This window comes from Trachurus japonicus, chromosome 11, assembly GCF_045865225.1.
Source record: "Trachurus japonicus isolate A0001 chromosome 11, Traja_1.0".
Classification (NCBI taxonomy): Eukaryota; Metazoa; Chordata; class Actinopteri; order Carangiformes; family Carangidae; genus Trachurus; species Trachurus japonicus.
In genome coordinates this window covers 19,608,065-19,635,093 of record NC_140917.1, presented here as the reverse complement: position 1 = coordinate 19,635,093, position 27,029 = coordinate 19,608,065, and the positions used below count along the sequence as shown (strand labels likewise).

At 41.4% G+C, this 27,029-nt stretch overlaps 4 protein-coding genes across 6 annotated transcripts in view; 1 reads left to right on the top strand and 3 right to left on the bottom strand.

Annotated features, from left to right (window-relative positions):
• Nucleotides 1–3,861: 3,861 nt before the first annotated feature.
• On the bottom strand, nt 3,862–6,415 carry rpl30 (ribosomal protein L30). 2 transcript variants are annotated; one of them, XM_085791563.1, is made up of 4 exons: nt 6,381–6,415; nt 5,560–5,754; nt 4,677–4,807; nt 3,862–3,962 (listed from the first exon to the last, which is right to left on the bottom strand). In XM_085791563.1, the coding sequence occupies exons 2-4, from the start codon at nt 5,694–5,696 to the stop codon at nt 3,910–3,912; spliced, it is 321 nt and encodes a 106-aa protein (XP_085647689.1). In that variant the 5' UTR covers nt 5,697–5,754; nt 6,381–6,415; the 3' UTR covers nt 3,862–3,909. The 2 variants fall into 2 exon arrangements, with proteins under 2 accessions (XP_085647689.1, XP_085647688.1); XM_085791562.1 differs by lacking the exon at nt 6,381–6,415 and adding an exon at nt 6,217–6,266 and having other exon boundaries at nt 5,560–5,705.
• A 1,256-nt stretch (nt 6,416–7,671) lies between these two features.
• On the top strand, nt 7,672–11,212 carry LOC146978695 (uncharacterized). The gene is made up of 2 exons (XM_085790232.1): nt 7,672–8,060; nt 10,869–11,212. Exons 1-2 carry the CDS (start codon nt 7,970–7,972, stop codon nt 11,210–11,212), a joined length of 435 nt encoding a protein of 144 aa, XP_085646358.1. The 5' UTR covers nt 7,672–7,969.
• A 2,926-nt stretch (nt 11,213–14,138) lies between these two features.
• Nucleotides 14,139–20,947, bottom strand: LOC146978694 (2-iminobutanoate/2-iminopropanoate deaminase-like). Of its 2 annotated transcripts, none has more exons than XM_085791561.1 (6): nt 20,879–20,947; nt 19,866–19,971; nt 19,090–19,144; nt 18,934–19,002; nt 14,998–15,053; nt 14,139–14,737 (listed from the first exon to the last, which is right to left on the bottom strand). In XM_085791561.1, the coding sequence occupies exons 1-6, from the start codon at nt 20,941–20,943 to the stop codon at nt 14,681–14,683; spliced, it is 408 nt and encodes a 135-aa protein (XP_085647687.1). In that variant the 5' UTR covers nt 20,944–20,947; the 3' UTR covers nt 14,139–14,680. The 2 variants fall into 2 exon arrangements, with proteins under 2 accessions (XP_085647687.1, XP_085647686.1); XM_085791560.1 differs by lacking the exon at nt 20,879–20,947 and adding an exon at nt 20,523–20,592.
• A 505-nt stretch (nt 20,948–21,452) lies between these two features.
• The window catches only part of stk3 (serine/threonine kinase 3 (STE20 homolog, yeast)), a 7,520-nt gene continuing 1,943 nt past the window's right edge, over nt 21,453–27,029 (bottom strand). Inside the window, exons 4-11 of the mRNA XM_085791555.1 lie at nt 26,839–26,953; nt 26,573–26,737; nt 26,244–26,411; nt 26,010–26,147; nt 25,669–25,794; nt 25,375–25,576; nt 24,630–24,823; nt 21,453–24,454 (exon numbers count right to left, since the gene is read on the bottom strand). Coding sequence (XP_085647681.1) covers nt 24,296–24,454; nt 24,630–24,823; nt 25,375–25,576; nt 25,669–25,794; nt 26,010–26,147; nt 26,244–26,411; nt 26,573–26,737; nt 26,839–26,953 — 1,267 coding nt within the window. The 3' untranslated portion in view covers nt 21,453–24,295. The remainder of the gene's footprint in view (nt 24,455–24,629; nt 24,824–25,374; nt 25,577–25,668; nt 25,795–26,009; nt 26,148–26,243; nt 26,412–26,572; nt 26,738–26,838; nt 26,954–27,029) is intronic.

The following is a 27,029-nucleotide window of genomic DNA, read 5'->3' as shown; positions in this document are numbered from 1 at the left end:
TGAGTTTGATGAGGGAAACCAAGAAATTCCATTAGCCTCCATAGCTTAGCTCTGAGCAGCTCGCCGCTCTGCTCCACCATTCTAAAAATAGCTTACACCGACCATTAAAGGTAACGAACCTACTGCTATGACTACAGCGATTATGGCAACGGGCCAATTTGCCAAAATGTTGAACTATCCCTTTAAAGACTTGTACTGTAAGATTCCATAGATTGTTGTCAATCGTACTTTTAGGAATAGGTTGCAGATATGGAACAAATGACCATTTTTGGAGCCTACGTCATTGTGCAGGAGAGGGAGAGCTTTACAATGATACCTAACATGACATGGGTCAGATGGCACAGTCTGCCACAGTAGCATGCAAAATTTGCGGAAGAAAGAGACAAAATGAAGTAAAATAACCACCTTTATGTGGATTTTCTACCATTTCTTTCCACTAGAAGAAAGAAGATCTCAAAATTGATTGGTGCATGAAAAAACTATGTTTTTGCTGGTATAGTGTCTCGCCTTAAAACACTGTAATTGTGCAGCAGGTCTGAGCCTTGTTATAAGAGCATGGTTAGTATTACATTATCATACAGACAGTGAAGAGTATAACTGTTCCAAAAATGGGTGTGGACATGCTTGCATCCTGCTGCCCTCAGAGACTCCCTCTCTGCCCAGTGCGGATGAACAAGCTGGCAACTGGCAGATCAGCAAGGATTTACCCGCCTGCCTCAAAATGGAGGCTGGCATTACCTTGGGTCTGACAGTAGGCGAGCAGACAGACACGCTCACCTACTTTCTGCTACTGGGACAACACACAAAATACAAACAAGTGGGTCACACATATGTGTTTTCTTGCTGAAATGCTCACTGGAGGCAGAAAGAGGGGAATTCATATGAAGTGGACAGTGTTCAGATTCTCCTCTGAAATCTTCTTGTCAAACGTATTATATACAATATACCTAATAGGATTCGTACATTTACTATGCAACATTAAAGCTCCATGTGTGCTATAAATATGTAAAAGTGCTTGGTGAATGTAATTTTCTGCCTGTAATGACATTGCCCAGAGACAATTAGAGTTTTATGATGGTTAATGAGAATATAAAACACACTGCACCCACTCAGTGTCCACCGAGGGGTAATTAAAGTCACATATCATTAAGTTTATGGTAAGAAATGTATTTGAAAAAAATGTAATATAGTGACCGAAATAACAGTTTATTGCCTTGTGTTAAAAGATTTTTGAAATAAATGAGCTGCAAAGTGAACAATTTATTCTGAGATCAGCCAGAATAAAAACAAACCACAGTGAATGAAATGAGTTCAACACAACAGCACAGATATGTGAACGGCTGTCGCCACAGATTGTTCACAGTTGTTCATTCAGATCTTTCTCTGTCACATCTCTATATATTGTCCTCAATCGTAGCAGGGCATCTGCTGCACGTGAGACAGATCAGCTGGGATGATTTCATTCGATTTAATTGGGAATCAAGAAAAAGGCTTAGGGAAGCAATGAGTGGGGGAAAAAACTGGGGCAAACCACTCGATGGATGATGGACGGCTTATATCTCTGTCACTGGGTGGATGCATCGGCCTCTGTCGGGCAGCAAACTTAGGACAAAAAGAATCAAGTCTGTCTGTGACGTCTGTGGGATTAGTTTGTGATATCGTACCTCGCCAAGCCCTGATTCTTGACCTGTCTGACATTGATTTAGCAGATTCCTACATTTACCATACTGCATTGTGATATATGGGCCATGATGATCTATACAGCTGATCATCAAACGGGGTCGCAGGCTGGAGGCAGTCCCTGCTGACATGATGTCGCCACCAGACTATAAAACATATAGAGCCAAACAACCACTCAAACCCACAGACAATTCAGACTCACCAATTAACCGAGTGTGCAACTGTGTCTTTGGACTGTGAGAAAGGAACCAGGGAGAACATGCAACCTCCACACAGAAAGGCTCAGTCAGGCAAAGGACGTTCATTTGTGTGGCACATTAGAGAAGCACTGAGTGGAAAAAACTGGGTCAAACCCCTCAATGGACACTGGACGGCTCAGACCCCCTCTACCTTTTCAGAGCATTGGACCCCAAGCATATTTTTTAGCAGCAATGAGGATTTTTTTTTTTTGAGATACTGAATTTGAGGTCTTCATTAAATGTAAGCCATATTCATTACAGTTAAAAGAAATTAAATAAATAAAGACGTGAAATGTTTCATTCGGTGTGTAATGGATCTATATAATGTATTAGTTCAACTTTTTGAATTGAATTACTGACATAAATTAACTTTTACATGATGAATTTGAATTTGAATTGAATTTTGAATTCTAATTCATTGAGATGCACCTGTAAATAGCCTTTTTAATTGCATCATTGCATATTTTATCAACAGCTCTGGAGACAAAAATGCAATTTCAGAAGTTGCTGTAGACTGTACATTGCACCTTAGTGAGTTTTACACCATCTTCCTGGTTGATACTTCACAATAAAAGCTCAATGAAGAAATCAATGTCTAGTGAAACACTGGGAGGGGTGGGCTCATGATTGAAGGACAAACAAGAGTGAATCAAAACCATCAAAATGTGGCTTCTTATTAAAATATGACCAATTTCCCATTAAAACGTATGGGATTGGGGGAAATGCCTTAGCTTAGCTTCTGCAGTTTAGGCAACAACAAAAGCTCCAGTCACTATTTTATTAACATGATAAATGTCTGTAAAAGTCACTCAACAAAATGACATTTTATGGTTTTAAGTACCTTGCAGTTATCGAATACCCCTGGTTGAGAAACACTGCTCTACCTGATTAACACCTCCTGTCCTTTCAGATCTGTTTGTAGGAGAGGATTTCTGACCATCATGACATCACTACATCATCATGAGGGTTATTTATCTCAGACTTGACATATATAAAGACTTTGATAAATGACTCCTTGTGTTTGAGAAGCACCCATTTACTTGGTGTAGGATAATTTCTACTCAAGGGCTTCTTATTCAAATCTTCTGGAGCAAATTAATAAACATTTTGTTTTGTGGATTTTTGTATTATATGAGGAAAATAAAGCATAGTGCTCAGCTTGCTCCTGGTTTGTAGCTGCTCACTGAGTAGTGGAAATGTGGAGCAGCAAGAAAACACTTACTTCTCCTACTTGTGTTGGCAGCAGCTCTGGCAAAGTGTCCAACATAAACTAATGTTCAATGAGTGTTGTGATTGTAACAGAGTTCAATGAAGAAATGTTTCTTGCTGGATTAATTAGGTTTTCTACATATCAAGCAGCTGTTTGTATTCTTCCTCAAGACGTTTATACAGACACTAAATATTTATCAAGGGCTGATTCCAGGAGACATTTTTAAAACTCAGCTGTTTTCATATTGGAGGACATCAGAGGCGGCCATCACCCTGTAAAGCCTTTAATACCTCTAAAAGGAGAGCGTCCTTACTCGATTACAGTCAACAGGCTGCAGCTAATACAGCAGACGGTTATTCCCAAGGTTTATGTAAGTGGGAAAAAAAAAAAAACATTCTCAAATATCAGCAGTTGCGTAATTTTGACATCAATGTGATAAGCGGTCGGTTGGGAGGATCATGACGGTTTACACAGAAACTGATAATCCTGTCATGATGCTCTGTTACACAATGATCTGAAGACAGCTCCACTACTTATATTTGACTTCCATCATTGTGTTTCCTCCCGACGGCCTCATAATGTAAAGAAGCCTGCAGAGAGGAGGAAATCCCTCAGAGCAGAGCGCGTCGTGGTAGAAATCCAACAAGCTTACTGTTGTCCCCTGGTGGACACTTGCAGGACTAACACATTTGTTAGTTTATATTGATCAGAAAAGAAACGACAAGCAGCATGAACTGTTAACTCCGACTTTATTTATAACAACGGGGCGGGGGAACAGCTCTACTGAGGCTGCTGCTGCTGGTCTGGCATGCTCCTGATGATGTCAGAATCGCCTGAAGAGAAAAAAAGATGAACAAAGCGTCAGTGGATAAAAATTAAAAACTTGTCACATATGCAGCACAAACAAAAAAAAACAGCAAATCCGAACATAATCAAAGTTGACAGTGTCACCAACGGAGCAGTCATGAACTGGCCAGAAACCACTGGCAGCTCAGCCGAGCGCTCCGACCGGCTTTCATCTAGCGAACCACTAGTCCTGAGCTGGACCACTTTGGTGAGTCCATCAGGCGCAAAAATTCGCAGAGGAAACCAAGTGTCAGGAAACATGCGGATGTAATATTTACTGGGTTTCAAGTGTAAGAAAAGCTCCAAACTATTAAGATAAACTGTGGTCAGTTTGGATCTTATTTGTTGAGCTGAAGTGAGCTCGTGTTAAAGTTAAAAGGATGTTTCGTCCCCACTTTTAGTTGCTCTAGTGGTGACATGTATGGTAGCAAATAATGCATGCACAAATATACAGCACAAGGGGAACAAACTAATCCTATAAATATGCATGTAGCTGTAGCATGAAACATTAGTGATGGGCCTGAACTGATGTTGCTGTTCTGTTTGTGTCAAACAGGACGACTGATCAGTCGGCTTCTGGCTAATGTCCATTCATCAATTTCGCCACCAGACAGCTGCAGGCACAAGCTAGTGTCGGAAACATCCCATTAGTCCATTTAATATGGAAGCGGATGCTGTCCAATGCCGGTGCGGGGACTCACCAGGGTCAATGATCGCCAGCGTGCACACCCTGTAGTATTTGCCACAGGCTGTGCCAAGCTCAATGTTGTTTCCACTGTAGTGGTGGACACCAGTCTTGGCCAGCATGGCGTAGTACTCAATCTCAGATTTCCTGGACGGAGCAGACAGGCAAAAGATTAGTCACAACAACAAATACATGATAATACTGTAAATCTGGAAGTTCAACTTTACAAATGTATCAAAATACTGCAGACAAGCAACTCATTGTTAACAATTTGTGTCGGCACGGCACAATAAATCAAGACTAATTTATAATAAACTAAAAGAATTTTAAATGAAGTTTACTAAAATTTCCAATGAGATATCCAATCAGTGTTATTATGATCAGTTTAAACAGTTACATTTTTTATTCCCCCACAGACATGTCAATAAAAGCTCTTATCCTTTACCCTCACTCATAACTTTATTGTTTATGTTGAACAGCATGAAAACAATAATGTATACAAACTTAATCCACGAAGATATTAAAAACCATTTCATCTTGAATTGTCTCCACTACTTTTAACCATCATGGAAACATGGAGCAGGCAAGAGACAAGTTGTGTCACATCAGCTTCGTATCGAGCTTTCCATGAATTGATCCATGCAAATATCTAGTTACCACTCCTGTTAGATTAAAACAGGGTGAGTGTCAATCAATATCGTTAATTTATTCTGAAGACGATTAATCCATGTCTTTGATTTCCACATGGATCTGTTTACAGTATTGTCTGGTGGAGCATGCGTCTTAATCCTCATTTTACTTCATATCTACCACTGATTTACTCCTTACAGCGACTCTGTGAAACAGTTTAATGATTCAGACTGGAGTTCATCATCATCATCATCATCACCACCACATACCTGAGAGCAGGGCAGTTGTTGGCCAGGATAACCAGCTTGGCTTTTCCCTGACGGATCATCTTCTGGGACTGTTTGTAGCCCAGGACGTATTTTCCACTCTTCATCACCAGCTGGAGCCGGGAGTTGATGGACTCCATGGACTTTTTCTGCACCAACACAGACACATGGGTTTTACAGTCAATGACAGCACACGAGCTGCACAGCTAAGCTAACTATCGCCACTTCTTCGTTATGCTCCACAGAGATATTTAACACTGCGGATAAGTATATGACATTCAAAAATATAGATAACTGGGGGGGCTAGCGTGTTAAATGTGTCTTTATTGTAAACCTATAAGAGCTGTCGAGGCTACGGTTGCTAATAAAGTTGCACTACTCCTCCACATTAGCACACTACTACATCACATTAGCATTAGCCACTTAGCCGTCGTCAAACCGACGGATAAACAGTCACAAAGAGACAAACATCACACACAAAAAAGGGCGACTTAAACATTTACAACCCGCAATGACCCAACACGTCGCTTCACGTATTGATAGAGCTAACAGTGAGTTTATAAAGGAGGGGGAAACAGCGGTGGAGGCTAACAGGCCCTGACGGACGCTCTGGTCCACGTGAAGCGGCGTGCGGCCCCGGCCCAAACCCGCGACACTCACCGTCTTCTTTGCGGCCACCATGTTTGCGATTTAGTCCGGACTGGGCCAACCTGCGAGCGACGGGAGGGGAGCAGAGGAGTTTCGTTAAGGTTTGAGGAGGAATACAGTGTGAAAAAGTCAAGAAAAGTGCGTGTTTTATTTGGAAAACTGGGAGCTCTTCTTACTGTGAGATGACTCCAATATGGCCTCGGAGAGAAAGGAAGGACCGTCGTGCATTGCGCTGCTATCTTTTCGGAAGACCTGCGCAGAAGACGACTGCGCAGCTTTGTTAACTACAGATGGTTTAAAGATCCTGTTTTTGTACAATTGATTTTATTTTTAAGCAAATTTCACATTAATTAAAAAATAAAAATAAAGGACTGACTCCAAACCAAGTTTCACACACTTTTTGGACGAGCTATATCAGTATAGCACCACTATTGATGGACTGAAAAACCAAAAGGCATTGAAAACAAACTCTACTTCAATGTAAACTCAATGTAAATTTTCAATAGGCTATATTTCCCCCTACTCTTTGTGTATATCATTTATATTTACTACATTACCCCTGGCTAAAGCAGGGGGAGCGGGTAGGGGGGTTATATGGTAACAAGGTCTACAGATCCCAGCCTATTTTTTGAAGAAATGAATCAACAATCAACACATAGTAGGCTACAGCTATTTATTTCACACATAACATATTATACAGATATAGACTCACTCCAGGCAAACATCAGAAGAGTCCGAAATACTCCATTACAAGTTAAAGTCCTGTATTCAAAACCTTATTCAAATAAAAGTAGAGATAAGGCTGCAGTTATTTTATTTTTTTTATGATATACACTGTTGGGTAGGATGATCTATAATGACAATTTATAATTAACCATGTGTTTTAGATGTAAAAAGTCGGCTAAATCCCAAAAGTAAGTAGATTTTGTAGGTCGATGTAGGCTACTTTTTAACACTTGAAAGACCAATACCATAGACCGATAATGTATTAGCCTACATTTGACCTATTTGACCGAACCCTAACCCAACTGTCAGTTTGTTTGCTCTTTTTTGTCTTTTTTTTTTTTTTTTTTTACTATGAACTCTCTTTCAGGGGCTTTTCGACCTCCAGTTGCAGCCCCTTTAATTTTACTAAACAAATTCGGGTATCTACATTTTCTGCTGATATTTTTTGCACATTGGGTGAAATTATAAATGTAACTCTTGGGGAAGTCTAGTTTTACAGTGGTTTATTAATCGTGTGGTAGTTCCACTGAACATTAAACTGCCCCGGTAGATTAACTCTGGATTACAATGCTGCTTGCTCAAAGGCACATTGGCAGTGGGCCTAGTTTTTTTTTTTTTTTTTTTTTGTCTTGGCTTTCCCCGCCCCAAGAGGTGGCCGCCTCACACTGACTGAATAATGTATTTTTGTCCCTGCGCCAGCCTCTTGGAAACAGCCTAAGTTACAGTACACAACAAAAGCCCACATTTCACCTGTGTGTCCAACCGTTTTTAGAAACCGGCACTCGCTACAAGGAGCTGCACGCACTCACTGGAGGAGGTAGCTACCGCGGTGCGCAATTACGCACGACACGAGAGCAGAGGAATTTGACCGGCCTATCTTTCTTTTTTTTGTTTCTTCCTCCAGGGGATTCTCTCTGCAAAGTTTTGAGTCCTCTCCACCAACTGCGGTGATATCTATGCACGACGTCATCAGTGCGGCTTCAGCCTCACCTCTTCACTCTGAACTTCACCGTCCAGTCCTCTATGTGCACAGGGCAGGATGGGATGCTCCACCAGTTCCCAAACTTCAGCGGTAGACACGACTCGACCCAGTGCTAAGCCCGAGGAGAGCAACGGAGCCAGCACTACAGGTGATGCAGAAAACTTTACACCTCTGTGTAATATAATCTGTTTGAGGATGTGTAAAAAGCACATAAAAAATATTGATGTGCTGTACATGCAGATACATTTCCTATCATTTGTCTGTAAAATAATGCACATTTTATTTTTATATTTACATTTTATTGTTGTGAAATTATGAGATCTTTATGTCTGACTTCACTAGAGGGATGTCTGTTAATATCAATTTAATATTCTGATATCACCCAGGCTAGGTCTATATAAATGTTTAATGACATCAATGTATGAAGGAAAGTTACACTTCTAAGGTTATCTTATTTCAGTGGATACTATGGATAACCTTGTGACACGTTGGAAATGGTGTCATCATGGAGGTTCACCACTGTGTCCATATAGAGTTGCATCATCCGCTCAGTTATAATACAAGGAGCACTGTTCTGATAAGGATGACACAGCGCGCATGCAAATGAACACCGGTGTTATTTCTCTGGCTACAGGATCTGGTTTCTTTATTTTTACTGAGCCAGAGCTCCACAGTGACAGGATGGGAAAGTTTATTGTCTTTATTTAACAGTGGCTTCTGGCTCCATCCTCCCCGAGAGGGAGAGACAGTGGCATCAAAGCAGATTTGGTGACAGGCTACGGTTTCAATAGGAAATGGAGAAGCCACTTTGGACACTCCTCTTGTTGTAGTGGGTCAGAGATGGCCCGGGCCGCGGCGCAAACTAGCACACCTCTCAAGGTAAAAACACCAACACCTGATGCTGTGTTTGCATTCGACGGTGTTGAGGGAGACTTTTAAATATGCTTGGGGACAGATGCTTCGTGTCTGGCTGCAGTAAATGTGACTCTGCTTGCAGCTCTGCCAGCACAAACATGACATGACACAATAAGAAGGTGAAAATAAGTTAAAGATTCACTGAATGGGACCCCCTCTGAGCACAGGTCTCTTTATGCAGGCCTATGTTTGCCATGGAAACACACATGTACACACTCATAGGTCAGCAGGCTCAAAAGGCTGAGGCCGATTGAATGTGTTTAAGTTTCATGAATCTGACTCTGACCTCTGATCCCACCCCGGAAAAAGCGACTACAGGAGAGTTTCTGCTACAACTTTTAATACAGTATCATCAAGTTACTGCTGTTGGCTATGGTGGCAGAGTTTTATCAGCTGAATGACACTGAACATCGTCTTAGAGGTCAAATGGAAATCTGCCAGGATGTTTCCTTATTTTTGCATGTGGCTCATTTCCTTCCTCTGATGCTACTTAACATTCCTAAAAAGGACGGCATGTGTTACGGCATGTGTTAGCCTGAGGTTTAATCATTTAAGGACATGTTAGGTTCACACTCCAGGAGCGTCCAGCAGCAGCCTCCATCTGACAGACTGACTCATATGATCACGACACCTATTTATCGTAATAATTGTTGAAACTATATATTAACAGCATTTACTCAGGAAGACTTTTAAAATGTCGTCTTTTAGAGGAGAAATGTTGACAATATCATGCAAAAATCACAAATTTAAACTTTTTTTCAATAGTTGAGGATGTCCCAGGTCTGTAATGACATCACCTCTGTTTCAAGGAGCAGTTTGTTTAATCCCCGTGCTTCAAGCAGCTCTGAAAACATTGAAAGTTGATGGTCAAGACTTTGATGGTTCATTCAAATATTTGCAATGCAAATCCCTCTGAAGAAAAAGTTCTACAAGGAAGTATTACATGACAACCTGAGTTATGATGCTTATAACCATTAACCATTTGTGGCTCATGCAATGTGTTGATTGAGGTCTGTACATGTTGTTCTTTCACTTTCTACACAATGACCTGTGACAATGAAGCAGCAGCATTTGTTTTACTCTTTATTCTGTTGTTTCCAGGATGAAACAGTAGATCAAGTCTGTCTCTGTTTACAGGTAGACTGGAGTTTAACTCTCATCAGAGGCCTCCAACTCTTATATTCACATCATCCCCAATTTTATTGTGCTTCATCACTTGAAGCACAATAAAATTAATCACAAGATGAAAACATCTGAGTCATACAGTCGAATATCCTGCAAGCGTAGTCTGCAGAGCCTCATAAAATGTCTGAACAGTGTCCTGAAAATGTTTTCACTGTAAGAAGAGGACCTGTAATAATATTAGTAATGTAAACTGGTCCCACTGGTTTTTGGTGGAGTGAACTCTCGCTATCAAACCAGCAACACAAACGTACAGTAAACTAAAACAAAAGGAACTAAGACAGTAACAATATAGTCTTACATTTAAATGATGAAAGTTTGGTTCTTGTTTTCCCACCTGACTGACTGGTCAGTGTGTGTGTCTATGTGTGTGTGTGTGTGTGTGTGTGTGTGTGTGTGTGTGTGTGTCAAGTGTTGCCATGATGTTAACTTAATGTGAGGAAACTTTTTCCCCTGAGCAGACAGGACAGTGTTATTAAAGGAGTGTGTTCACTAGAGCTGAAAACAAACTTTGCTAAAGGTCAGTAACTCACATGAGAACTTGTTACTGCAGTGCAGTTTAACAAATGAACTCTTCTTCTGTGGGTGATATCAAAGTTGTAAAAGTGTTTCTCATCTCAATAATATTATACTTAATATACATTTATTTCTATTAATCTTGATCATATGGAAAGCAACTGTACTGAAACAAGTGCGCATGTGTGCAATTTGCCAATAAACAGGCCTGATTATGTTCTAAACTCTATAATTTTCTTAGACTTAAGAGAGCTACAGAAAATCAAAATTAGTTTTATACTTTCTATGTTGTTTTATCTACAAACTGTGCTGTAACGATGCTGAACGCTGTGTATCCTGACAGGGGCGGCCAATGAAACGGGCAAAGCGGCCGAGGATAGCGAAACTCTTCCGGACCAAACACCCGCGGACGGGGATGCTAAACCTGCAGACGAAGCTGCTGCAGCTGCTACATCTGCATCTGCAGACAGCACAGCTGCAGCTCCACCAGCAGGGGAGGAGCCTCAGCCTGCAGAAGCCACCCCACCTGCAGAGGGAGAGGCAGCAGCAGCACCACCACCAGCAGACACAGCAGCACCAGCAGACGCAGCAGCACCAGCAGACACAGCAGCACCAGCAGACGCAGCAGCACCAGCACCAGCACCAGCAGACGGTGCTGAAGCTCCAGCTCCAGAGCAAGGTGGGTGAGGGTAGAATGAAAAAGCAGTGTCATCTCCTTTAATACAACGAGGTGAAGCCCAAACCTGACACCTTTCTGTTCCACAAATGCTTTCTGATCATCTCAAACTTCTCTAAAGGCAGTGGATTATCGGGGATAATCTGGTTGGTAATTGGTAAAACAGAAGTTTCACTGAAGTTTCCTCATCATCCTCACCTGAACAACCCCATCCTGTCTTTGCAAAGTCAAGTCAATTCAAGCAGTCAGCTGAGACTCTGCACGGCTCCATGCACCTATGCATTTGTACAATTTTCAATGCAAATGACACATTTGTCTTGTAACACGGCCTATCTCTAAGCACTGACGTGTATCAGACTGACTGAACACCTCACAGAGCTATAAAGTCGATAAGGAGGGAGCTGAATACCTGCATGTGCATTTTGGTTCGAGCCTCTTTTGAAGAGTGCGAGTCAAACCTCTGAAGGTTTTAGATATTTGTCTAGTGATATTTTAATCTCCACGTGTGAAACCAGATAATTATAAGCTGCTCACACATATGGCACAAAACAATGTTTGGGTCCCTTTGAGGGAGCGGCGACTTATTAGGGACTAAATGTGCCATTGTTTCCGCTCACCAGCAGCAGTAACCTGAACGCTGCTCCACCTCCTGCATAGTAGTGACCCAATGAACGCAGGGTTCCCCCGGCATCCAGGTACAAAATGTCCCTTCCGTCTTTCCCTAGACCCCTCCCCAGTCCCACAGCAACGGTGGTAACCAGGCGGTATCCAACAACACACAGACACGACTGCGGCCTTTAATGAACACACCGGGGTGGCCACAGGATTGTGTTTATATTAGTTATGCATCTAATTATTTAGTTAGTATTAAAGGACCTGTCCGGACAAATCAAACAGATCCAAGCCGTCCACATTAGTCTGTGAATGACATTTAATATTGTTTTCATTTTTTGAGCTTTTCAATGAGGTTTGGTTGATTGAATGTTGTTTAAAATCCTCTTTAAGACTTCACAACACAAATATTGTTCTGAGGGGATGGAGACACTTGCAGTAGTACAGTCACTTAACAGTCAGGACACCTTGACCTTTGTCCTCACTTGATCTCGACCACCTCCAGGTGTCTAATCTCACTCACCCTCGACTCAAGCTTGACCACAGCCTTGTTTGGATGGCCTGTGGAGTATGTGTGTGTGTTACGAATGCTGTGTTGTCACTGTGGTCTCATTAAGCTGCAACTGGAGTCCACAGAGAAACTAGAGCATGCCAACACACACACACATAGGGCTGCCACTGGCGATGAACGATGTCAGGCCCGCTGAACCTTCCTGCCTCCATTTCACAGCCAATGAAGAGAAAGGATCGAGTGTCACATTAACAGACCGGACGCGGCAGCTCAAACACTCCTGGACCTGTCAGTGGTCATGAAGGGCTGGGATTGGTCTTTGGAGAAACTATCTGCCATCACAGGCCTGAATATGAAACATACAAATGACTGTGAGATATGAGTTTTATCTTGCTCAGCATTTTCATGTTAGGGGTTTCACACCTAACACGTGTTACAGGCTAAATAATTAACGTTTCTGCTGGTAGGAGATTCAGCACTCAGGATTTTCAGTGTAGGCTCAGTCTGACTCCGCAAAAAGTGGCTGGAAAATTAGAAGCTATCAACTTCATGTTTCCTCTACATGGGCCTTAAAATACATTTTATATCGTTTTTAGCAGCACAAATGAAATTGAATCACTTATATTACACTGGAGAGGAGACAGAGACTGTGTAGGTGGATCTCTAAACTTGGAGAAATGAATAAAAACTAAAAACTAACTTAATGTCAATATAACTGGTAAGTGAGTAAATATGTTTTGCAATTTGGGATTCAATATTTTTATTTTTGGGGTGACTGGGGTATATCTTATTGATCATGGGCGGTCGAGAGATGACAGGAAACTGGGTGAGAGTGACCGCAGAAAGATGAATATTTTTGAGACCAGTGTCCAATTTTTAGATTTGACCTAATTTGTTTTTTCCATGTACAAATACTTTTTGTCTTTTATCCGAAACAGAAAAAGCAGAGGCCACAGCGACTGATTCAGAGCCCAAACCAGAGGAGACACCAGGTGAGCTCAGCTGCAGTTTCCACTGTGTCACTTCCACGTGTCTCTACCTGAGTCCTAACACGGTTCCCCCCTTCTTTGTTTCCAGCTCCTGAGTGAAGGGCGATGTGAATGACTGCACAGATTAACTGGAAGTGTCTGACCTTGTTTGTATGCATGAGCGAAAGTATGTCCACGTCTATGTGTGTGTATGTGTGTGTGTTTGTGTTTGTGTGTGTGTGTGTGTGTGTATGAGACACACAGACATCACCTTGTTGCCAAGATGCAGATCCTGTGATAACCTCTTCCAGGGTTCCTCGGTCATCACTGTGCCTTCTTCCCCTCATGATGGTGTATGGCTGCGTTTTCTGCTCCTACAGCGCTTAGCACGTGTGATTATTTTCAGATTTTATTTTCAGAATATCTTAAATCACTAATCAAAACTTCTATTTATTAAGTATATAGAAATGTATAATAGCAGATGTCTTTAATCCAACTTTACACTGAGAGCTCATTCTCTAGTTTTCTACAAAATTATAATTCTGAGGAAACCAAAGCCAAAATATATTTGATTTATGAAATTATATTCTGTTTGGGTAGCTGGCTTTGATTGTACAACCATGTTTGTAATGAGAATGAAGAGCTGGTGCACTGCAGGTTTACCAAAAATCAATATGAGTTCCTAGTAAGTACAAATGAGATAGTAAATGGGAGTAAATGTGAGAGTGTGTGTGTGTGTTTTGTTTCTGATGTGTCATGATTTCTCTCTGGAAGGAAAACCTGAAATCTGTAATAAGCTATCAGCTATGTCCAAAAATAAAAAAAAGGGCCACCTTAAAAACCACATCTAATAACTGTAGTTTCTTTAATATTGCAAAGAAAGTACGGATACACCAGCAGTGTTTGATGAGACATTTTAGGGGTTTTACAGCATTTATTTATTAGTAAGAGCTTCTTTTTTGAAAAGGGTGTTAGTTTTCTTCTCTGGATCAAAGCAGAAGTGGTGTTATAAAACCAGACACAGCACCAAGAAGGGGTGAATTGACACTGTGGGAATGGGGAAATGGTACAACGATCATATTCAGCTGGGTATGAAACCACCTATAGTCACAAACTTAAAAGCTGCTCAGTGAAAAAGCTTTGTTAATTTAAAAGTTTTTCCAGTGGTATAATATAATATAAAATTGAAGATAGTTCAGCAGTGCAGTCAACCAGCCACAGTGAATACAAAAGATTTCAAGTTAAAACCTGACAATATGGAAAAGGATATTGAACAAGATCCTTATTTGGTCTGTGTTGTCTGGAGATACAGTCAGGCTTCTACAGCACAGCTATACAGCCACATGGCGGTGGTGAAACTACAACTTGTTTGTGATGCGGCCGGCTAGTCAGGAGTCAGAGAGAGGACCGACGACAGCCACCGCCTCGATTTCCACCAGTCCACCCTGAAGTGACACAGAGACAGACAGAGACACTCTGAGGACAAGGAAAAGTGTGTGAAAAAGGAACATACACAACTTTATCTCCACTTATGCAGCTGAATATTTAAAAGTCAAAGTGGATGATGGGGAAACCTGACATGAATGACTGGGTGTGCTCCTAGCTATGTGCTCTCCCCGCTACCCCATGTGTATTAATGTATGTGAACCGTGTCCCACAGGGCAGTGCAGGTCTAAGATGGTGTGAGGGTTTTGTCTGGACTCACTCTGGGCAGGGCAGCGACTTGGTAGGCAGCTCTGGCAGGAAAGTTACTGCTGAAGACTGGAGAGGAAACAAATGGATGATTACAGTTGAACAAAAACAAAACAAAAAGCCACCAGGCCAATGACTCCAACTATCATAATACCTTTTTACAAGATGGTGTATATTGATAACAAATTATTTATTTATGAAAAACAAGAAGACATTATGTGCAGGGTTTCTACAGGTCATTAAAAAGCATTAAAAGTCATTAAATATATTTTGCTAAAATTAAGGCCTTAAATGGCATTAAAAGGCATTAAATCTGATTCTCAAAGGCATTAAAAAATTGATTGATTCATACAGTGAGATTTTGATATCATTACATCCCTATAGAGCACAAAGAGCAGAGAAATAGGGGGATTATACAGTTAATCTACAGTAAAATTAAACGTGGGTGAAGAAATGGAGAATTTTCTAAATTCATATTTTTAGGTGGTGGCAGGATACTGTTGACTTTTTTTTTTTTTAATCGCTATCAGCAAAAATCGGAATCGGCAGGTCAGGCTTTTTAAAAATCGGTGATCGGCCAGAAAATTGCAGTCGGTGCTCCTCTATCGGTGTGATAAACATGCAGAACCAAGTAATTGCGTGTGTATATGTGTATATAGGTAAGTGTATATATGCACACGTATAGTATTTGCAGTCACGGGCATTAAAAATGTTTGAAATGGCATTAAAAAGGGCATTAAAAAGCATTAAATTAGATTTGCTGGTACCTGCAGAAACCCTGTATGTGTGTTGCACATTCCTGCACATTCACCATGCTATGAAATAATAATGTAGAGACAGAGTTGTTTTTGAGGCAAATGCTAAATGTGTCGTAATGTTACATGATTATTCCATAGCGTGGTGAATGTGCAGGTCACAGCTTCTCCACAAGAGAGGTTTGGAGTTGTTGGATTGTGTATTTTGTGAGTTTGATGAGGGACAGATGACTATTGTATCTACCATTACTTGGAGCTCACGTCTCTGCCCCGCGGATCTCAAGACAACATGCACTGACAATTAAAGGTAATAAACCTATTCTATTATGGCAAAATGTTGAACTATCCCTTTAGAACATCCATTTGGCTGGTGTATAACATATTTGTCCCTAAGGGTTCCTTAAGTTAAGTCAAAACATGGATTAGATAGATTCTTTTTAACATGACAACCCAGATGTTGTTGAATATTAATCGCTTATTGCTCTTTAATTAAAAATTGGCGCACGCAAATGCCCACAGGCAGGTAAGTTGTTGAGATTTTTACAAGACAAAAACAGTTGTATAAGAAAAACAAACATTTTTTTTAGCTGACTATAGTATAGGTAACCAGATTAATCAGCTAGCGCAGTCGTACTCTGCAGTGACAGTCTTCACTCTCAGCCTGGAAAGTTAAAATTCACACCCGTCCTCTCCTTCCCCCTGTCAAGGTCAGGGAAAGTTCCCAGCCTGTGGTTTAGGGTTGAGTAGAGTCTGGAGGTGGGAGGGGGCCTCAGGCCTGCAATCAATGGTGTGCAGCAGCAAAGCTTGCTGGGAGAGGTTGGGTTTCAGCCTGTGTGACTGAACAGCAGGTGTCCATTTACAGCTCACTGGGCACCGCAGCTTCCATTACACCTGTGTGTTGTGATCCAGGAGGAAATGCCCAGACTGAGCGGCCTGTGTCAGGAGGCCGCTTTGCTTTCATGCAGCAGAGGAAGAGCAGAGTGAAGCTGTCTGTCATCCAGATGCTAAACTGGCCCACAGTCACTTTCTGAGAGATGAAACAGGAGCCACTGTATCTCCTCGTGACCACACAGGTATAGGAGGCCGCGGTGTGCACAGACCTCAACACCGTTTACCTGCGGGTACAAATAAAGCAATCTAATCTAATCTAATCTACATTAGTAAACTGTGAACTGAGGTTCATTTCATTTTGGGATGGAAGTTGGAAACACTAATCATGTGTCTTATAATTAGAGCAGACCGCCTGTAATTTAATCAATCCATCCATCATGAAATGGAAACTGTAAATGTTAAACCAGGGATCAAATGTAGTGTGAGATGTTATATGATACATATACACATAGCAAATGAGTAAACAAACGGATCAACAAAACATATTGGCAAATTCCCTTAATTAAAACAAAGATATCATCATTTGAAGCCAAACCAAGGAAGAAGAAAAATCAAAGGACATGATTTTATGACTTTTCTTGAACTTTGTTTTTTGAGGCTTCATTTAGAAGCAAATTTAACAAACATATCAAAGCTTTTAAAAACTGTTCAGGCCGAACACTTAAGGGACAGAAGAGTGTGTAAACATAACCATCACCAGTAAAAACAAAGAGTATTTATAGTTGTATATTCTCAAATCTTAAATCGTAAGTCAAGTGACATGAGAAATGTCAACTACTAATTTAACATGTTGGAGCTGCAGATATTATAATGATAGTGATGATTACATGAACCAACACCACAAAGTGGTTTGTGAAGGCAGCAGCATCTCTGACTTGGTTAAAACCTGCCACCATGTGGCCACTTTTATGAATGTAATAGATTAAAGGGGACCTATTATGCTCCTTTTTGCACCAACTAAAATAGTTCCTGGGTGTCTTAAATACATGTCTGTGACGTGCTTCGGTCAAAATACCCCAAAGATCAAACATCACAGCATTCTCAAAAACAGGGCTCTGCAAAACGGTCTGTTTCAGTGGCCCCTCCCTTTAAATGCAAATGAACCACTCCCTCAGCATTGCGTTACCATGACAATGTCTACTAGCCTACTAGTAGGCTACCTATAGTGATTTGGCCAAAATGTAGTATGCAAACAAAAGCTAAATCTGCAGTAGGCAAATTGCCAGATCTCCAGTCTGCATCTGACCAGTCTACATTGTGTAATGAAATGTGCCCATGACCTAGTCTCACCCTAACCAAAGATGGTAGTCTTTGCCATGTAGGCCTAGGCTACTGTAACCATGTAACATGTAGGCCTAATATAACTTCATAAAATAAATTTAAAATATATGCAGACTGGTCAGTTCATTGTAAAACAGTTATTTATTGATGTAAATGTGGTGATTTGTGCACGTAGACTACAGAGCTCCGCAGCACTGCACCTCCTCTCCTCCTCTCCTCCTTCTCACAGCTTCACTTTTCATTCAAACTAATCCAACTGCCACAATTGTAAGATTTCATCAATGAGACCAACATTTATCTCCTGAAAACAATAACCTCACGGTGGTAAATGTCTAAAAAACCTGCGGGCATGTTTATTAGCGATGGTTTTCTCTACCGCGATGAGCACGGACGCCTGCCCGGCCAAGGAGGCCTGCAGACGGGCTCTGCCTGTGTGAGGAGCCGCTGCAGCTCCAGAGCTCCGGTGCTCCGGCGGTCCAGCGTTACGTCGTTACGTCGGTCCGGCGAACAACGTCGCCCCGGCGGTACGTCGCTGCTCACACAAGTACAGCTTCACTTACATGAAACGTCGGCGTAAACTTCTAAATAAAACTTAGTAAAGTGACGCTACAGCGCTAAAACATGCAGGGAAGAAGCAGGAAGTGCTCTGCTCCGCTCTCCGCTGTGACACCAGCCACAACAGTGCAGCATGGGAGGAGGCGGGGCCGGCTGGAGCAGAGACCTCGGCATGACCATGTAGGGGAGTCCGGCACGCATCGACGTAGACGCGAGCTCATGTCAAAAAAAAGTCAGTGCAACCGAGTGTAACAGGTGTGCAGAGAAATCCCAATTATCTAGCAGGGTTTATGCATTAACCTCAGGATATGACACTTCCACGGCCTCTAGAACCATTATCCAACATTTTAAACATATATAAAAGTCTGAAAAGCTGGAAAAGCATAATAGGTCCCCTTTAAAGCATAGAAACAGCTCATACATTTACAACAAATACATAAATTAGTCTGCACATTCCTCACACTTACATGTCTTGTAGACCTCGTTGACACTGTTGAAGTCGTTAATGTCTGCAAGCAGCACAGTCGTCTTCACCACTGAAACAAAGGAGTTCATTGTCTTTAGTTCACTGACACACACGAGCAGCTGAGACACTGAGCAGCGTGGCAGAGGACACATCTCACCGTTGGTGTAGTTGCAGCCGGCAGCTTTAAGGATCTCGCCCATATTGATGAGAGCCTGTGGGAAGGGAGGAAACCTGTTGTGTTATGTTTCTGTAAATGGTTTTTATTTATGCTGCTCAGACCATAAGATGTAATCCACAACATACGGTTATAGTTATATTACAATTAATCTGTGTTGGTTGAGTGACATTGTTGAGGTTTTATACAGTTTTTGACACTTAATCTAAATTGAAAAGCAAAATTAAAATATTTTACAAGATTTACAAGTTGGTTGGTTTTTTAATTTGTCATTTCTTATGCACCAATGTACATTAAAAATGAAATACTGTTCCCCCAACAAGAACCATATCACTGTGATTGTAAAGAATATTTAAATGTAGGCCTACTAATAGAAATAAATGCATAAAACAACAAAAATGCAGCTTTTTCTTTTTCTGAGCTAAGTCACTGAGACATTAATGCTTGTACTTCCATCATCTTGGTATGGAAATTTCTCATTTAAAAAAAATATCTTGCCTCTTGTTTGGTAAGAAGCACGAGGCTCAGAGTTGTTCTCCTTGATAATCTCAGGTGTAAATGACTTGTGGAAACAGAGTCGCTAATGTGGAGCGAGTGTCACAATATGGACTGAAGGTCAAGGTGAGGCATAGACACTCTGGTTTACACCTCTCAGTCTACAGAGGACGGGATTGGACAGTAAAACATCCTCTGGTGCTCAACCATGGCCAGTGATCATCATCATCATCATCATCATCATCAGCCTATCAGAGCTTCACCTGTTTGGCCTGGGCCTGGACTCCTCCGTCTACCAGCTGACCAGAGGCCACGTCCAACCCCAGCTGACCGGAGATATACATGGTCCTGTCCACAACCACCGCCTGACTGAGGACACAGAGAGAGAATACACTTAAATTAATTAATGTGACAGATTTGGATGATAAACTAACCGCTCGGGGGGAAAAGTGAAAATCATCTTTTAAAATGAATAATCCAAATCACAGCTCTGTGCAGTGTTTATCAGGAGTTGTCTTGCTTCAGCCTTGTAACCTGCTTTATTCATGATCATCTACAGTGTCTTATCTCCTGACATGTGCACAGTGCAGTGTTACTGCAGGAGGCTACTGTAGACTGACTGAATGTGTAAAAAAAAACATGTTGTGAGCAGAGTCCACTCAACTTGAACTAGCTCCGCCCGCTGACGCTGATTGGTCAGACCATGAACACCCCCTCAATCTGAACAAGATTGAACAAGCACAGATTGAATCAAAGGACCAGACAATTGGAAATAAATAAGACAACTACATTATTTCCTGTCACAGAAACAAGTTAGTCGAGTTATTACAAACCAATATGGCGCTTTGATTAGATTTATAAGGTCTGAGAGACATAAGACTGAGAAGTTGCATTATTTCCCAGCATGTTGAAATGCTTACCTGTATATCCCCTGTCTGATGGGGGCTTTAGGTGTGTAGGGGATCTGTCGATGAAGAGTTGCCATGTCCCTCTGCTGTCTATCTATCTGTCTGTCTGTCTCAGTGTGTTACAGATACTTCTGCTCTGCACTGCTCCCTCTGCTCACAGTTTAAACTTTGGCACTTTTTTTTATGGGGTCAAGTCAAACAGGTGAGTTCATTGAACACTAAGACCCGCCTCTTATCACACAGACACTGGACTGTGATTCTCACTCATTCATTACATGCACAAACTTCTGCCAACCACGTGTCGCTATAAATAGATCATGGTGCATATATGTACTGTATGTTTCTGTGTGTGTGTGTGATCATCTCACCTGTATGGGCCGATGGCAGCCGGAGCTGTAGGAGTGTTGATGATCTGTCTGTGGAGTGCAGCCATGTTTGTCCTGATTCTCGTTGTCGTTTGTTTGTGGCACGGAGTGGTTGTGGTTGTGGTTGTGGTTGTGCAACGACTTGGAGGGGGGAATAAAAGGAACAGTTGCTGCCCATAAATCTACCGTAATGTCTGACAGGGAGAGCATGTGACATTCCTGGAGAGACGCCCCCGTAACTTGAAACTCCTTTAGAAGAGTTACGGTACAACTGGATCCAGGTTCAGAGGTTCAAGTCCCCACATCAGAGAAGTCTGAGATAAGGAAAAGCACACACCACTGAAATTTAACAGGAAAAATTGTCATTCATATCAGTCTGAAATGTTTACCTGAAGAAGCCTGTCACATAAATTAGTTTATGTATGTATGTAACTTTTTTAATTTATGTAGTATTTAAAATTGATTTCTTATTTTTACTTGCAAATATAAGGGACTGAAAAAGTATGTCTAATTGTTAAGTAAAAAGCTACAAATAGAATAGAATAGAATAAAATCAAAAGTCATCCCACTCCAGTATAGGTTAACTATAAGTAACTTTTATTATTTCTTGCACATTTTCAAAACTTTATAAAGTATTACAAACAAAGATAATAAATTAAGTGGTTCAAACATAAATGCTCACATTCCACCCAACACCCTCAAGTTATGATATAGCAGAAATAAATGAAGACAAAATCATAGAGCTATATATCAAAATGTGATTTCAGATATCTGTACATAATATGGCCGATTCCGAACAATGTCAAACTGATTTTTTTTTTCTTCTAAATTGTACAGAGCAAACCGTTTATATTAAAAGCTTAACATCCAATCCATCCTCCATATTTACAATACTTTTTACCTGTGCAGTAGTTAATATAAAAGCTTTCCACTACAGAGCAAACAGAATTATAAACATGCATAGTCCAACACACGCTGAAATCAAACCAAAAATATCTGACAAGGGGCAAAAATATTAACAGCCAGGCCAGCCTCTATATTTAAACCAGTGTCACAAAAAGACAGAAGTTTAAACATTTAATAAATAGAAGTGTGAATGTTTGTGTGTAAATTGCTAAATGCACTGCAGAGCTAGGTTGTGAAAACAATTCATGGCAAGAAGGTTAATGATTTCTGTGAAAGAGCAGGTTCATCGTCATGTAGAAAACTAAACACAAACAAACATTATAATAATAATAATTCGGACACTGACATGGTGCTGATTGAAATTTGGGTTCATGTTTTAAAACGTCAGCTCATTTTGGCCACACTGTCCATCCGGTGAGACACACAGTAAGATAGTGTAACAGCTCTGTGATTAAGATTATCCCATTCGTTATGTGCAGTCAAGTGTGGGCCGAACCACACGGTTTACACTGCAGCTTAACAATCATATGTAACAGCAACCTGCACATGGATTCAGTATAAGGACAGACCGGATTCATTCAAAGGGTCGTTGTTAGTACGAGACAAAAAGATCAAACGTCAACAGCAGTTTGTTTCCTTCATGAGGACGACACATATTGTATGTGAGTGGCTTGTTAGTAAAGGTTTTCAATTCATCATTCAGAACTGTGAACTATAGCCCAAAATGGATTTGTGAGTCAAAGACTTGATATCAATATTTGACAGGTGATTAAAAAAATCTGATATGTTTTTCTTGAAGATCTCCTGAACTGATCTATGCGCTGAACCGGATCTGTTACAGTTAGCCTAAATAATACACTTTGAAAACCATTGCAAAGATATCATTAGCATTTCTGTACTACATTTTCCCTTATTGACTTGTTTTTTTACATAGAAATGAGGCTTAACTAAATCTTTGACTTCCGCTATCATGATGTCGATCACTTTGCCCAATAGTTCTGTGTAAATACTAAAATACAGAATTTAATGCTTAAAAAATTATCTTGTCCCAACACATGGGAGCACAAAAAGCACATCCTCATTCCTTCATTAATACCATCACAATCTAAATGTCAGGAAACCACAGCACGATAAGTACATATAAAAGCTGCGGGGGAAATTTGCGAAAGAGAGACAGCTCTTAATGCGATGAGAAAAAAAATAATAATCCAACATCTGAAACTCAGACAGCTGATGCATCGGCTCCGTTTACTTAAGTGAACAATATCAGTCACTAAAGTCTTTCTATGTCCTGAAGTGTAAAACAGCCATTAACAGTCCATATGGCAACTCAGACCTGGCTGCTTTCCTCACTGCGCCCTGAATTGTAACGGCTCATCGTACGATTTTAATGTGTCAGTAAAGTCATACATTGTTTTTTTTAAAGTCCACAGAGAAATCAAAATGATAGTTAGGAATGCTTATATGGAAATAGTTGATTGTTTTCCATTTGGGAATGAATTACTGTGACAACTCTTGCACTAAAAAAAAAAGGAAAAAGTGGCTCAGGAGTGTGTGCTCAGAGAGGGACAGGTGTGTGTTGTGAGGCACTAAGATGTATGGTATCTGTGAATACAGACAGCACACTGGAAGAATAAAGCCCAGAACACCATAACTGGAAACGACTAAATTAAATAAATGATAGTAAAGACTAGTGAAATGAGCGTAGAATTTTCTGGTCCACAAACAATTAAAAACGTGCAGGATCCATTCTTCACCATCCAAATCTGTCCACTCTGACAAACATTTGCAGCTTCCCGCAGTCCAACTCATCTCCAAGTGAGGAGGGATTTAACCCTCCCATGACTTGGTTGTTTTATTACATTGCTTATCTTTGAAAACCAGGTTTCAAAAACGTTTAAGGCATTCTCAACTTAACCTACGTCACCTTGATTGTCTTTGGTCATGGACGAACCTCCACAGCTTTTAGTTGCAGGTATTTCAAAATTAGGCTCTATATTATATTTACAGTGAAACTAAAAAGGTCTGAGGGGGGGAAACACCACTTGTCATTGACCGCTGCTGCTGCCAGAAGCTAAGTGAAATGCTGACCTGGTTGTCATGGTAGTTGTCCTTTCCTATGGTGATTCCCAGAGGGTTTTCTGAGTGAGGGGAATTTCGTTTTGTAGAGGGGGAAGTTAATTTTGCCACTTTCAGATGTGTAATCACCAAGGATCGGTTCTCTCTTTGGCCACAGCCTTAAACATTAGAGGAGAAGGAGCTTTAGAGGAACGGTAAAAACAAATTGAAGATTTAAAATGAGGAGAAACGAGGCTTGTAGTTGTGGATTCCAGGAGCCAAAATGGCCGTCAGCCAGGAAGAGATGCATCTCTATCGGTCGGTCAGAACAGCAGTCGGCTTCCAACAGAGACAACAGGGTCATTCTAGTTCCTCTGAGGCAACAGGATGTAGGTTTTGTGGTAATGGCGGCTTTGAAACTCAGACCGGGGCATGAAGGCGACGGGGAGGAATCGCTTAGAAGTTCTGTTGTCTTCTCTTCTTCGCATCCATTGCATCCAGGATGGGCTGCCTCTTGGCGGTGTAGCGCTGTCTGAGCTCCTCAATTTCGCGCTCCATCATGGGATCCAAGGCACTCAGGCGCATCTGTAGCTCCTCAAAGTCTAGGTTCTTCAACTGCTTACGGGCACAAACACAGACAAACAAAGACAAAACAACGACAGGAAAAGAAATTAGTCATTATTCAGTGTCTTCTGTTTTTATATTTTTAGCCACTGAAGCGCTGGTGTATCATCATTTCCACCGTGAACAACTGTATTCATATCACAGATTTGTGGACGATGTTACTCACAAAGTCAAAGTCTCCGTCCTGAGGCACCTTCCAGTTGTCTGGGAAGACGTTCTTGGACTGGATGTGGTAGCCCGGCTGCTCCTGTGGCTGGTTGTGGTTGTAGTTCTCCTGCTGCTGCGCTGCCTTGTTGGAGTCCTGCTTGTCAAAATAGTCCATGAAGGACGGACGTATGGGCTGCTGGGGGGTGGCGTGCCCTGTGGAAATAGCATCACGTTCCAACTTAGATATTGAACAATTAAAAAATACACAAATAATTTCTTTTAATTATATAAAACAGTAATATTTTGTAGACAATTTGACTTTTGGAGTTTCATAATTGTTGAGATTTTGACACTACTTGTTCTACTGGACAGTATTACCACCCACTAAATAACAGGGACCTAACATCTGTGATGACTTATGAACTATGTTGTGTTCATGTCATGTCGCACTTATGGTAATAACAAGTTCCAACTGGCACGCACCACTCACGTCATCATGACGCAAGCATTGGCAATATTAGTCTTTACTGTAAGTCTTTTGTGCGATTGTGCTCCTTTCTAACAAGTTCCTTTCTGTCACATGATTTATTTATTTTTTGGCACGTGGTGACTGCTTGGGGGTCTGCGCCTGTTTCATACTGTCTCTATAAATATTCTGGATTCTTAGTGTGAGTTCAATAAAAACGTTTTTAGTATCTATTTTCTTAAGCATTCGCGCCTCTTTGCAGCTATGATCCCCTCATTAACAGCACAAATGTACTCACTCCTCATGGATCCCTGGTCTTCCTCCTCGTCTTCGTCGTCACTGTTGATGACCATAGTGCCCAGGTCCGACTCCAACATGGTGCTGCTGTGTTCAATCATGGTCTGTGCTCCGTCACTCATGGTGCTGGTGGCCCGCATGGTCCCTGCGCCCTCTGAGCCCGACTTCACCATCGTGTGCGAATCCACCTCAGTCTCCTCCTCCTGGATAACATGAGACAATTAAGACATGTAGGTTCAACACAGAGTTGCCTGGTAAGTTGCCTTTGAGTAGAACAGCGTCTCAGCATACGTACAGAGTTGTCGTCCTCCTCCTCCAGCTCTCTCTGCTGCTCCTGCTGCCTTTTGGCTTTCATCTCCATGGCTTCAGTGATCAGGTCTCTCAGGATTGTGACTGGTTTGGCCTGGCTGATGAATGAATGCTGGATGTTCAGCAGAAAAGCAGAAAAAAAGAAAAAGATTGTTGCGTGAACTCTCTTTTACTATTGTGTTAATATCTATTCATATTTAACATATTGTGCTTCATTAATGTTTTTCTACAGCACCAAGTCTTTCAGTGTGTACACATACACACATACACTACAGTATGTTGATCTTAAATGTTTATGTCTGCGTGTATGTCCCTCATTTCTCAAACCTGTAGCAACTGGGTGGCGGTAGCTCTCTGCTCTGGATTCTTGACCAGACACTTCTTGACAAAGTCGGTGAATTCGTCTGACCAAAGCTCTGGCTTTCTGAACGTTGGGGGAGGGTTGGTGGGGATCATGAAAATAGCCTGGAGGGACACAAAAGAGAGTCAGAGACTTTGTTTATAGCAAACCAGCTCAAAAAGGGTTAGGTTATTTCTTGAATAAACCATGTTTGCACTCACTCTCATGGGGTGGATGTCAGCGTAGGGAGGTTTGCCTTCTGCCATCTCTATAGAAGTGATGCCTAAGGACCAAATGTCAGCCACACAGTTGTAGCCAATCTCCTGGATCACCTCCGGGGCCATCCAGAACGGAGTACCGATCACAGTGTTTCTCTTAGCCATGGTGTCCTTCAGAGAGAAACATATGTTGGTCTCTTCATTAAGCAACAGATTTTAAATCTCTTCATATGGATTTGTAAGATTAGCAAAAGATTGAATATTCAAAGTGGAGGATTGAAGAGAGCGTTCACTTTGTTGTCACAAGAGTGCAAAGTTTATCGTGAAGTTACCGTTAGTTGTCCAGCCACTCCGAAATCTGCCAGTTTGGCATGTCCCTCAGTGTTGAGGAGGATGTTTCCTGCCTTGATGTCCCGATGGATCTTTCTCATGAAGTGGAGGTATTCAAGACCCTTCAACGTGGACTTCAGGATGGTGGCAATTTCATCCTCTGTCAGCTGGGGTGGCAAGGAAAAAGAAAAGACAGAGATGATGAAGAAATAAAAACTAAGAATATACTTGGTCACGCAGGAAGTTGTGGCTCTCTGAAAGTGCCCACCGTTTTATTGCGTAGCCTGATGATGTCAGAGACAGACCCGGCACCGCAGTACTCCATGACAATCCACAGGTCGGTGTTCTTGAAGTAGCTGCCATAGTACTTCACTACATAGGGGCTAGGAGGAAACACAAAAAACAGTGGTTGTCAGACGACTGGACAAAGTTTCACTTCAAACAAAAAGAGCAGAAGTG